The sequence below is a fragment of the Leucopleurus acutus genome (assembly GCF_964270905.1).
Source record: "Leucopleurus acutus genome assembly, chromosome: 3".
Lineage (NCBI taxonomy): Eukaryota > Metazoa > Chordata > Mammalia > Artiodactyla > Delphinidae > Leucopleurus > Leucopleurus acutus.
Genome location: NC_139145.1, coordinates 5,706,284 through 5,719,028, shown reverse-complemented (window position 1 = coordinate 5,719,028; position 12,745 = coordinate 5,706,284). Strand labels below are relative to the sequence as shown.

General features: G+C 54.1%; 1 protein-coding gene across 2 annotated transcripts in view; it reads right to left on the bottom strand.

Annotated features, from left to right (window-relative positions):
- Nucleotides 1–12,745, bottom strand: part of ARHGEF18 (Rho/Rac guanine nucleotide exchange factor 18) — a gene marked incomplete at its 5' end in the record, with an annotated part of 93,187 nt that overhangs the window by 16,761 nt on the left and 63,681 nt on the right. For both annotated transcript variants that reach the window (XM_082836264.1, XM_082836265.1), the window contains 8 exons: nucleotides 785–861; nucleotides 2,107–2,355; nucleotides 3,255–3,372; nucleotides 5,023–5,148; nucleotides 5,884–6,134; nucleotides 7,469–7,609; nucleotides 7,767–7,879; nucleotides 9,378–9,516. In XM_082836264.1, the coding sequence (XP_082692390.1) occupies nucleotides 785–861; nucleotides 2,107–2,355; nucleotides 3,255–3,372; nucleotides 5,023–5,148; nucleotides 5,884–6,134; nucleotides 7,469–7,609; nucleotides 7,767–7,879; nucleotides 9,378–9,516 (1,214 nt within the window). The remainder of the gene's footprint in view (nucleotides 1–784; nucleotides 862–2,106; nucleotides 2,356–3,254; nucleotides 3,373–5,022; nucleotides 5,149–5,883; nucleotides 6,135–7,468; nucleotides 7,610–7,766; nucleotides 7,880–9,377; nucleotides 9,517–12,745) is intronic.

The following is a 12,745-nucleotide window of genomic DNA, read 5'->3' as shown; positions in this document are numbered from 1 at the left end:
ACACACACACACACACACACACACACACACACACACACACAGAGGGCGAGCAGGGGAGGCCATGGGTAGCAGACAGCACAGCAGATCATAGATGTCGCATCACCCTCGTGAGTGAACACACAGCACACGAGGTGGGCTGGCGTCAGGGCGAGACCACCGTTTGGCAAGACAGTGTGACCTATTTCTGGAAACTTCTTGAGAAGCTAGTTTAAGTCCCTGGGAAAGGGGTGGGACTCTGGAGTTGAGTGACAAAGGCCACCTTCCTCTCCAGGTGAACCCAGAGGCGAAAGGGTTCGCTGAGCCTCCCCGCGGCAGGCACCCATGGGTCACCCAGGTGAGCAGAGGCGGAGGCGGTGTCCCCAGTGGACGTGGGCCAGGTGGGATGGGTGGGATCCCAGCTTGACTCCGAGCCCTCCGTCCACACGGAGCTCCCGGCCAGCTTGGCTCCCGTGATGCGGCTATGCTGGGACCAGCATGCCGTGGGGCCGACGTGGTCATAGCTCCCAGGGCAGTGGCTGCCTGAGTGCGCATCCTCAGCGATGCGCTAGCTCCCCGGGAAGGAGGGACAGGCTCTCCCGGCGAGGTTGCCCGGGCCTGTGAGAGCCTGGGCGCCTGTGAGGGGAAGGGCCACGGAAGCACAGAGCCCGGGCGGAACTGGGCAAGATGTTGGCATGACCCTGAAGCCGCCTCAGGCCACTGGACAGGAGCCCATTCAGTCCCCCCATCCCCGGCCCGTGCAGACAGCTTTCGAGCAGCCCTTTCTGCGAAGGGATGGGACACGTACCACGGAAGCAAAGACGTATTTTTGATCCTTTTCTTGTAGCAGGAGAAGCACGTCCGTCAACAGGACAGCAAGGACATCTAAGGGGAGAACGCAGAAGGACACATCTTACAGGGTCCCGCCGGGCAATCGTGGAATCCCAGGCCGGCGCCACAGCCCGCGGGCGCCCTTCAACCTGACCCCACCCCATCACCCTCCTGGTTTCAGCTTTTAACGCCGAGCCCCTGGACGCTCGCGTCCTGCTTCCTGCCGTAGCAAAACTCTCGTGCCCGCATGCCCGAGCTTCCTGGTGGCGGCAGGCTCGGAGTCCTGTCCCTGTAGGGACATGGTGCGGTGACCCGCCCGGCAGAGCTGGTGCATGTGGGTGCAAATCCCAAGCTGTGTTTCCAACAGGAGCGCTCGCGCTGCGGGAAACGAAAATACCTCCTCCTCGGGGAGCTTGTTCAGACACCCCATTCCCGTGAGACACCCTCTCCTCATGGGACTCTCTCTCGCTGCAGTCCGCTGGGTTCCTCTAAAGCACTTACTGTGCTTTCCGCTGTTTTGTGTTTGCTCCTCTCCTCTGCCCACCGGCTGGAGCCCCACGCGGGCAGGGGCCTCTGCCACCCGCCTCGGCGCCTGGCGCGCAGGGGTGCTCAACTGCAGGCTGTGTCTTTTGGCTGTTCGCCTGCTCAAATTAAGAACAAGCACATCCTGTCGGGTGGCTACTGCGACGCCCCCAGAGATCTTTAAAGAGGCTGATGCCAGTGGACAGGTTAGGATGTTTCTAGAGGCTCGTGAAACGGACAGGAAGCTCAGGGATGAGCCCCGGGCGCTCTCTGGTCTGGAACCACACCACGGATCTTGAACGTAGGGCGTGGAGCTCACCCCGAACAGCGGGTGGGACGCTGGGGGCCACAGAGGTCCGTGGCCCAGGTGGCATCCTCTACCCCGCCTGGGGCCTGTGACTGTTGTTTAGAACCCTGGGGCCTCTGCTAAATCTGGGGTGCCCTGATACCCCGGCTTTCTGTTCAGGAGGCAAGGACTCAGTGTGCCCTCTTCACCCGGTAGCCTTCCCTGTGTGCACCACATCATCTCAACCACCGGACACAGAGCGTGCTGGCAGGACCACCTTCACCTCGTTCCTGCTCTACTTCTGTGCTCGACCTGACTCAGCAGGTAACCTCCCTTAAGCCGCGAAGCAGCCAGGCTGCAGTGGCTCTGTGCCAGCTGGTGCCCATCAATCCAAAATGGTGCTCACTCATCCAAGGAGGTGCCACTGATCCAAGATGGCATCCACCAACCCAGGATGGCATCCAGCAGAGGTGACCGGAGCGGGACTTTACCTTTTAGGCGCCCGGACGTGGTCTTCCAGCACAGCGTGCCCTCCAGGTGGAGCTGCCGCTGCAGCATGTCCTCCTTGCGGAAGGTCAGCCCGTTCTTGAGCTTGCTGGAGGACTTGAGGTCCATCTTCCCCGCGATCTCCCTGAGGCGCTGGCCTTTCTCACACTCGCTGACCCTGGCGTCCACTTGCGAGATGATGCCTTTGATGAGGTTCAGGGCCTGGGTCAGGTCTTTGTGGTCCTCGGAGTCAGCTGCCACACACAGCAGAGTTAGCGCTTTCCTGGGTCTGCGTCCACGAACACGATGGAGGCGGACAGGCTATGGGGTCGAGGAGGTGTGTCCCGAGGCCACTGCTCAGCGGACCCTCGAGAATCACCTTCCAACTCGAATTTCCTGAGGTGTAAACGCTTCTCCAAACTAAACGTGACAGCCCAGCGTTTGGTTTCCACCAAGACAGAGCTTCTGTCGAATGCAGACGCTGAGGTGCCAATCAAGTGGCAAGAACAGCCCCTGCATAACTCCGCCGGCCATTCCTCGGTAAACAGACTCCCCCCTGCCCTCCAGCTCTCCATAAAAGACTCCCTCCACCTCCGGCCATTACCAAGGGCTGGCTCCTCCCACTCCAGGGGCTCTGCTTTCATGGCAGGGGAACTTTGTGCATTCTCCCACCACCCAAATCCCCTGGAGATAAGGGAGGTGCGGTCAGCACTGCCCTGGCCTCCGGGAACCCCCGGCTGGGCTACATGCCCTTCCTCTCTGCCCTCCATGGCACCAGGCACGTGACACGGAGGTCACCTCTGGGCCTGTGTGGGTCACCCAGGGGTGACCTTAGCAAGGGCACTGCCTGTGTCTTTTCATCCACTCTCCAATACTGACTGAGGGCTGCTCCAGCCCAGACTGTGCGGGGACTGGGGGGGTAACGGCAGGCGAGACCAGGCACCCAGCTAGGTGCTAGGAAACCCTAGCACCCAGCACAGTGGATTCTGCAAGGTGGCAGCTCAGCTAGTGACTGCTGAGCCCAGCTGAATCCGGAGAACCAGGGACAGATCGCAGAGCGGATTATCTAACCCACTATTAGAATAGGGGGTGGGGAGACAGAGACCCTCCTCCCCACCAAGCACCTAAGGGCAAGACAGGAGAGCTACCGTACCTTCCGTGTTCTGAATGATACGCTCCACCAGCACGGGGTACTTGGTTATGCGCTGGGTGACCAGAAGGATACATTCCTGCACGCCGAGCCGCCTCACAATGGAGAAGTTGCCGATTCTCTATGAAACGGAGAAAACAAAGGCATGCTGCGTGGGTGTCTAATCTCCCGCCACATCAGTTCACGGTCGGACATCGAGTGATATCCAGTTCACGGTCCCTTTGCGGCTTACGGGGACCTTTTCCTTGCCGCTTTGCAGGTACTTGGAAGCAGGGACTGCCTGCTGTATACAGAAAGGCCACAAAGGCAGAGGCAGCCTCACCTGCTATAAAATGTGGGCCCCCGCAGAACCCATTAGGAAGAAACCAGCCGGGGGGCAGGGGAGTGAGTGGGGGGTGGTTGTGGGAATCTCCTGGAGAGCTGTCCACGTGCACACGCACACGCGCAGACCCTAACCCTGCTGACGGCCGTCGGGACCCTCCAGACGCGGCTGGGCCGGTGCTCTCTGAACTGGCTCCCTGGCGGCTGCTGGTGCACGCTTCTGGCTAAGAGCCTAAGAAGTGGTCACCTGAAGTCACTTTTTTTTTCCCAGCCACATCATGTGGCTTGTGGGATCTTAGTTCCCTGACCAGGGATTGAACCTGGGCCCGCGGCAGTGAAAGCGCCAAGTCCTAACCGCTGGACTCAGGCCCCCAAACGAGCCTCTTCTTTTCACATCTATCCACTGCCAGGATAATGCAGTGAAAGTTTAAAAAACAATTTTTTTTTTTTGGCCACACCTCGTGGCGTGCAAGATCTTAGTTCCCCGACCAGGGATCGACCCTGTGCCCCCTGCAGTGGAAGCGCGGGGTCTTAACCACTGAACCGCCAGGGAAGTTCCCTGGGGTGAAATTTAACAACCCTGCATCCTTAACTCTAGACCTTTAGTTGCTGGATATCACTTCAGGTTAGAGTCCTTGGGGTACAGGCTGCAGGTGTGGAGCTGTTGTGGGGTGCAGGCGCCCGGCAGCCTTGACCCAGGAGTGCCTCCCAGGATGTGGGGGGACGGGGTCTTGCCCGACTACTGACTCAGCTCCTGGGCCCTGAGCACTTGCACACTGTCGGGCAGAAAGAAGACAGGTGTGGGTCATTCCATGGGCTGCGGGGGATGCATGGGGACCAGACAGGGGAGGAGGTGATGAAAGGACAAAGGCTTAGAGGAAGGCAGGACTTGCATCTGCTGGAGAATCCGAGGCAGAGCGGGTGGCTCTGGAGGGCCGGTTCCCGGGGCAGGGCGGCCCCTTGCGAGGACACTCATGTCCGTTCAATGGTCTGAGGACCCATGGTCATCCATTGAGGGGCATCTCAGGGGCCACCCTGCTGCGCCAGGAACAAAACCCTAGGCCTGCTTTGCTTTACACCTGGGGACTCTCCAGAGCTTTCACCACTGTGTTCTGAATGAGTTTGTGGTTAAAAATGAGACAGAACCTTGAAAATTCACTGCCTTATAACAAGTTGTTTATAATCCCAACCTCTCCAAAAGCCTACAGTTCGGGGGGAGGGGGAGGGGGAGGGGAACAACCTATTGCAAAGAGGATACTTCTTTTTTTTTTAAATTTAAAAATTTTTTGGCCGTACCGTGCAGCACGTGGTATCTCAGTTCCCTGCTCAGGGATCAAATCCGCGCCCCCTGCATTGGAAGCGTGGATTCTTAACCACTGGACTGCCGGGGAAGTCCTGAGGATATGTTTTTAATTAAAAATAAATACCTTTTTTTTTTTTTTTTTTTTACCTTGATCAGGTTTTGAAATTTCTTGTTTTGCTGCAGCAGCAACTTGTAGTGACTGACGGCCTCGTTGTGGCCGCTACAGAAGACGCCGTATTTTTCTTTCATTCTCTCCCCGTTTTCACCTGAAAACTGAAGAGAGGCCGTGGAGGCGTTACCAGAAGGAAACGCAGAAACTGCCAGGGAATGTTTTCAGCTCGTTCGCCTGACTCTGCTGAAGCGCAGATCGACTTGACTTGGGATTTCACTTTCTTGTCTGGCTCGCTGGCGCCCAAACAGGGAAATGCTTCAGTACGTGGTGTCTCGGCACAAGGTACCGAGGGGGAAAAGGAGAAAACTACACGTCACGGGTGCTTGTAAAACATCCCGAAATCCGAGAAGAAATTTAAGTGGAAGAATGTCAGAAAAATTCAAAAGCGAACGGCGTCTTCTTCTCGTGAATCCTAGTTAGCTGACTTGGGATGCTCCGGGCACTCCGAGGGCAGACGAGGGGTCCTGCGTCCCCTCTGTCAATCTCGGTCACGGCCCAGAAGTCCACTCAGAAGTCAGCTCAGGGTCAACGGCCCTACCATGGATGGCTCTGGTCCAAAAACCAAACAGCCGTCGAGAGCAAAAAAAATGAAAGCCAGCCAACCAACCAAACAAAAGACCAGAACACCCACTGGGTAGTGTCTAGACGAGGGTGTTCGCCGTTTAGGTCTCTGTGTTTCTAGGCTGGTGGCAGGATGCGTGGCTGTTAAGGGGCCGGGACTGAAGTCCTCGGGGGCTGGGGCTCCCAGTAAGTGGGGGGCATGTTCTTTCTGCATTGGAAGGAAAGAGACGGGGCAGGGGCTGGTCCAGGCCCTGAACCGCCCTGGTCGCGCCCACCTGCTGTACCAGGAGGTCCCCGATCTTCTGGACGATGTAGTTGCGGTCACTGCCCTCCTCCAGGGACTCCTGACGGCGCTCCTTCAGCCGAGACAGGAAGTGGCCGTGCACCTCCAGCAGGTCGTCTGCGCCCGGGAAGAGGAGGCTGACGGTCTTGGGGCTGAACTGCAGCTCCTCCCGCAGGGCCCTGGAGTAGACCTTCAGCATGATCTTGAGCGTCCGCACGTGGTGGGCCTCCGTCTGCATCAGCTCTGCAGGGACAGGGACGCGGGACTTAGTGGTGCGGGGCCAACGCCCCGGCTCGGCTCTCCCTTGTCCCGCGATGGGCCAGGCCAGCTTCTCAGGCTTCCGCGAAGCCCTCGCCCTGGTGGTCTCACAGCCCAGGGGCCAGGCTTCCTGTCCTCCCCGGCCCAGCAGTGCTGGGGGCCCAGCTTAAGGGGACAGCGAGGGGTGGAAGGATATCAGGAAAGAGAGGACCCGGATGTGCGCTGGGACCTCAAATGCACAGGAGGGGTTCCTGCCTAATATTAACCGAAGACGTTTCCAGGCTGTTTGAAACAAGAAGACTGTTCTGACCAACACCCCTCCCTGGGATGTGAAAGTTGCATGTCAGAGACCTGCCCCAGACTATAACTGATGGGAAAAGTGGAGCTCCAGGGAGGATTTTAATTCACTGTTAAAGGCAAAGAAAGATTCTATTTTGTGATGGAGCTCCTCTGCCGTTTAAGTCAAGGCCTTGAAGTTGTTAGAGATGAAACAGAAGTCAGTGGCGCCGGCCGGGGCCAGGGTCGCCAGCCACAGGGCTGCAAGGACTCTGCACTTGCCCAGCAGTGGAGACAGCGTGACACAGGGCTGCCCAGAGGGAAGCGACGGACTGCACTGCCCCCCCCCCCCCCAGGCAGGACTCCTGGCCGGGCTCAGGCTCTCCTCACCACCCACACCCCAACCTACTCTGGCCCTGGCAGGGAGCTCAGTGTGCAAAACGTGGAAGGCAGTTGAGTGTCCACTGGTGAGTGGACACCACTGAGCAGTGCTGGGGGCCTGGAGGGACCGAAGGGGGGCACCCAGCCCAGGGATGGGTGGTGCCTGGGAGATGTGGTTTCCACGGTGACTGCAACATCCCATCTAAGGACAGCGGCTGCCCACGGCCAGGTTTTCCAACAGCCGGTGGGAAGGGGCGCCCACCCCTGAGCAGCGCTACAGTCACATGCAGAGAGGGACCTGCCTCCAAAACCTCCACCACGCCCGGGCCTGTCTGTGGTCACCAGCGATGGCTGGGATGGGCCCAGGAGGTCTTCTCTCCTGGGGTCACCAGCAAGGTAAGGACGAGTCAGGACTGGGCATTCGGCCATTCCTGTCCTCGGGGACTGGTTCTCACAAAGCCCCGTCCGGCCACCTCCTTCCCGGCCCGGAAGGCAGGGCTACCCTGGGGCAGTAGGTGGAGTGGGCCACACAGTCTCAGGGAGGGTCAGCAGTGGAGCCCCGGCTCCCAGATGGAATTAATAAATTAAAAAAAAAAAAAATCAAGAAGAAGAAGAGGGAGGAGGGGTAGGAAGTGAAGGGCTGGCGTGGCAGGCCTCCTTACCATAGAGCACATCCTGCCTTTTCACCACCTCCCTCTTCTGTTTCTTCACATATGCGGGGTCCACGGAGAGGCTCCAGGACTCAGCCTCGAACTCGTGGGCATCTGCTTCGATCTCACGCCTCAGCGAGGCAGTGTAGGGGTCTGAGGGAAGGATAGGAGGCCGCTGCTCAGGGGCCCGGGGCCTTGGCAGGCTTGGGGCTGCCCCTGCCCGTGCCGCCTGACGCCCGGATGTGGGTCCCGGCGCCTCCCAGTGAATGGAGACCACCTGACACCCAAGAAAGAATCGAGGTGACGGTACCTTCTATAAAGATGGAGTCAGCGTTCAAAGATGTAAGTGAAAGAGAGTCATCGGCTGCCTGCTTGAACTTCAGAGACACTGTGTCGGTTTCATCCATCTCTCCTGTGACTGGTCTAAACAGAAATCATAAAACCAGTCATTTAAAAAAATTGCATTACACACACACACACACACACATTCTACAAAGGCAACTCACGTTATTACTCAATCTGATTAGATACTATTTGAGAACTTTCTGGCTATCAACGTAAGCCTTAACTCACAGATCATTTTGAAAATTAGGAGACTATCTGTCAATGTGACATCAGGTCTTCCAACAAAACTGCCTGTTTTTTGCGGGGAGTACAGTTGATGTACAATATTATATTTGTTACAGGTGTATAACATAGTGATTCACATTTTTTAAAGGTTATACTCCATTTACACTTATTAAAAAACACTGGCGATATTCCCTGTGTTGTATAATACACCCGTGCAGTTTATCTATTTTATTTTTTAAAATAAATTTATTTATTTATTTATTTTTGGCTGCGTTGAGTCTGTTGCTACGCGTGGGCTTTCTCTAGTTGCGGCGAGCAGGGGCTACTCTTCGTTGCAGTGCTTGGGCTTCTCATTGTGGTGGCTTCTCTGTTGCGAAGCACGGGCTCTAGACATGAGGGCTTCAGTAGTTGTGGCACGCGGGCTCAGCAGTTGTGGCTCATGGGCTCTAGAGCGCAGGCTCAGTAGTTGTGGCGCACGGGCTCAGTTGCTCCACAGCATGAGGGATCTTCCCGGACCAGGGCTCGAACCCATGTCCCCTGCACTGGCAGGCAGATTCTTAACCACTGTGCCACCAGGGAATCCCTATCTATTTTATACATAGTAGTTTGTGCCTCTTAATCCCCTGCCGCTATCTTGCCCCTCTCCCCTTCCCTCTCCCCACTGGCAACCAATAGTTTGTTCCCTATGTCTGCTATCAAAACTAACTTTAATCTAATGTTCAAGTACATTCTAAGGGTGCATTCATTATATGCTTCCTTTCCTGGCCACCGGAGCCCTCAGGAACCCCTGGAATTCTTTCTGGCCAGAGTAGGGTGGACACAGCCTCATTCCCACTTGAGATTGGAGGGAGAATCCTTTCTAGAGGAAAAAGAAAATCAGCTCCTTTCCCCACCGACTCATCCAAGGATCACTGCAGTGACATTTCTTTTTCTTTTTTACATGAGGTTTTCTACCTGAACGCTGCTGAATGCAGTATTACAAGAACCACCTCAAAGTCCTAGGAAAACCGGATTAAAGCATGAATAACAGGACACAGACTTCGCGGCAACCTCAGTGGACTTCCAGCCTCGTCTGGAGGACACAGAGGAGCCCTGTCCAAGGGTCCTTCAAGAGCAGGAAGCAAACTGGCTCCAAATGGCCGAGGACCCCCAGAACACATCATTTTTGAAAAAGGAAAAGGAGTGAATCTCCAAAGCAGGTGTTAACAGCAATCTCACCGCTTGGTGGGGCTCTCCCTAACTGCCCCCCCCAGGGTCTCCTTCCGGAGAGGCTACCCTGGGGTCCCTGAGGAACGCCACCCCTGCTCCCTCCCTTCGCCAGCCCCTGTGGCAGAGGGGCTACCCGACTCACCCAAGTCTCGTCCCCGTTCCCGCCGGGCTGGGTGCTGGCTGTGGACCCCCCTTCTGCGAGACCGTCATGCCGACATTCCTGGCCAGGCCCGGGCTGCCATCGGACAGGAGGGTGGCCCTCGGGTGCTCCTTCAGGGATGCTGCGACGGAGGCAAAGACAGAGTTGGTGCTGAGGAAGTGGGCAGGGTAGCGGAGGTGGCCCGTCCGGAGGCCCCGCTCCGACTGGGGCCGCAGCACGGACAGAATCTTGGAGGTCAGCAGCTCGTTATCCAGAAAGACGTTCTCGCTCCATTTCCTGGGAAAAGAGCTGTAGAACGAGAGCTCGGGGCGGCTGTGGAGCGAGTTGGCCCCGTCGCTGCTCTTGGAGTGTGCGTTCCCCATGGTCACGCTGGGCGCGCCGAGACCTGGCCAGGCTTTGCCGTTTTTATAGCCCCGGGGGTGATCCTTCTAGAAATGGAAAGCTGCTTCTCGTACTGTATTGGCTGAAGCCTCGGGTATGGACGGCAGGAAGTTGGTCCCCGCTGTGACCATTTAGTGTGGAAATCGCACAGTATTTTCTCCTCAGGTAAAAAAGGAACAACACGACAACTCCTCCACCCCGTACCCCTCCGTCTTGGTAGGGGGTAAAAAGCAAAGGGCGGTTTACATCCACCGCCAAGAGTCTTAAGATCACGGATTGGGAGCTTGTGCCGACATCACACACATCTCAGATTGTAATTAATCTGAGACCGGCTGTCAGGATGATTCTGAGATGCAGAGACCATGGGGTCTCTGGTGTTTGGCCGCACGCGCCACTGTTCCTAATTGCTCTGATAGAATTTGACTCCCAAGGTTGATGAGAGGCCCTGATCCTATATTATAAGGTGATCGTAAACCAACCTAACACACGACAGGAGCCCCGAAGGGTTGTCTGCCCTCATCTGCTAGTTAAGAGTTGGGATATTACTGTTGATGCCAACTACCTCCAGTAGATCATATACTTGAATATGTTCTTCCCATGTTATATGTTAATTCATTCGATCCTCTCAATAAATATCAAGGTATGCAATCTTATCTTCACCTTGATAAATAAGGACAGTGAGAATTAAGAAGATATGTACAATGTCCAGTGCCACTTATATTTGATAAATGAAAGTCCATGACATCACTCACAGGACTACCTGATTCAAATCTGCAATTTTTTTCATACTCGGTACTAGCAAGAATTCGTATGTTCTATTAAGGTCATAATCTACAGACAAGTATTGATCTATTATAATTATACTTGAAGTACATGACTGTACTGGATTTTGGACACATACAACCAAACACATACATACACACACATAACAAAAACAAAAACAAACAACAACAAAAACAGAAATCTAGCATCAGACTGGATATTGAATAGAAAGGATGTTGAACACAAGTAAGAGACAAAGAGTCAAATTATTTTAAAAAATAATGTGATATTAGAATAAGTGTTTAAAGAATGTGAATGTAATTTTTACCTTTTTTAATTAAAAAATATGTATTGAAAAGAAAAAAAAAGAGTTGGAATGTTCAGATGTATTGTACCCACTGATCCTTCCCCATCGATGGAAAGATGCAGCTCTTTGAAAGCCAGGCTGTCATTAATGAAGCTGTTTTTTTTTTTTTCCTCCTCCTATTTGACAAGTCGACCATTTAAGTCAAGCCTAGTTGTGACGGGCCGCTTGGCTAATCTATTTATTCTCAGGGTGAAAGCCACATTTGAAAGCTTTGCTCTAAGACAAACAGCAGCCTTGAAAAGAAATCTGGGGACTTCCCTGGTGGTCCAGTGGTTAAGACTCCGCGCTCCCAATGTAGAGGACATGGGTTCCATCCCTGGTCAGGGAACTAAGATCCCACATGCTGAGCAGCATGGCCAAAAAAAAAAAAAAAAAGAAATCTGTCCAGTGGCCTTCCTGACCCGGCTCCTGGGTCCCCAATGCACCCACCCCCAAGTTTCTCTATGTCACACAAGGAAAGTAGTTGGGACTCTGGTTCTGAGCAGCACAGAGACTACGTGATGCCATTTGGTCAGTGACCTCAAACATCCTGACGTCATGATCATAAATAGCTAACAATGGCTATTATCATAGTAGACAAAGGTGACGAGGCTGTTCATTCACATACCAACACTCGTTTGCAATGGTGAAAATCATAAATCGAGGCCTCCACGGTCCAGGGCAGGCACTTCCTGGCATTTCTACGCCCAGTGGACTCCACCCAGGCAATTATGATCTGGATGTACAAATATGGGACAAATGCTAAAATGAAGACTTTGCCCGGCATCCTGGTGCGGCTGACAGATTGTTCCTGTGATCCGAGGTCCTGCCTGACGTTGGATGGATTCTGCTTTAATCCAACAGCCCACGGGAGGAAATGTCACCCTAAACACCCTCTCAGAGTCACTGGTTCCAGAGACTTTTTAGAAAATGATCGGTAATGCTAAATCTACGATAAATGGAATTAAATCTTCCTTGGATGATTAAGACACTTGGAGGTTTTCATGTCTTGGGGGTCATGATTAGGGGCCCCAGGTACAACTGGACTCAAAAGGGTACAAGGGGTAGAATTCCAGCTAAAAGAATGATGAACTAAACTTATGATATAATTTACCTATTCTGATCACTGTCTGCCTCCCCAGTAGAATGGAGGACAGTGCCTCCCACGAAACAGGTGCCAAGAAATCACTGTTTCACGGGATTTTATTTAGCCATAAAAAGGAACGAAATTCTGACACTTGCTACAACATGGACGAAACGTGAGGACATGGTGCTCAGTGAAATAAGTCAGACACAAAAACGACAAATACCCTCGGATTCCACTTCTAGGAGGTCCCAAAAGGAGTCAGGTTCATAGAGAGAAAAATTAGAATGGGGGGTTCCCAGGGGCTGAGGAAGGGGAATGGGGAGTTTTGCTTAACATGGACAGAGTATCAATTGGGGAAAATGAAGAGAGTTTTGAAGCTGGATGATGGCAGTGGTTGCCCAACACTGTGAATGTACTTAATGCCACTGGATTGTACTCTGGTTAAACTGGTCAGTTTTATGTTTATGTATATTTTACCGTTTTTTTTTTTCTGAATCAAAACCCCACATTTGTTTAGTTATTTATTTTTGGCTGTGTTGGGTCTTCATTCCTGTGCGAGGGCTTTCTCTAGTTGTGGCAAGCGGGGGCCGCTCTTCATCGCGGTGCACGGGCCTCTCACTATCGCGGCCTCTCTTGCTGCGGAGCACAGGCTCCAGACGCGCAGGCTCAGTAGTTGTGGCTCATGGGCCTAGTTGCCCCGCGGCATGTGGGATCCTCCCAGACCAGGGCTCGAACCCATGTCCCCTGCACTAGCGGGCAGATTCTCAACCACTG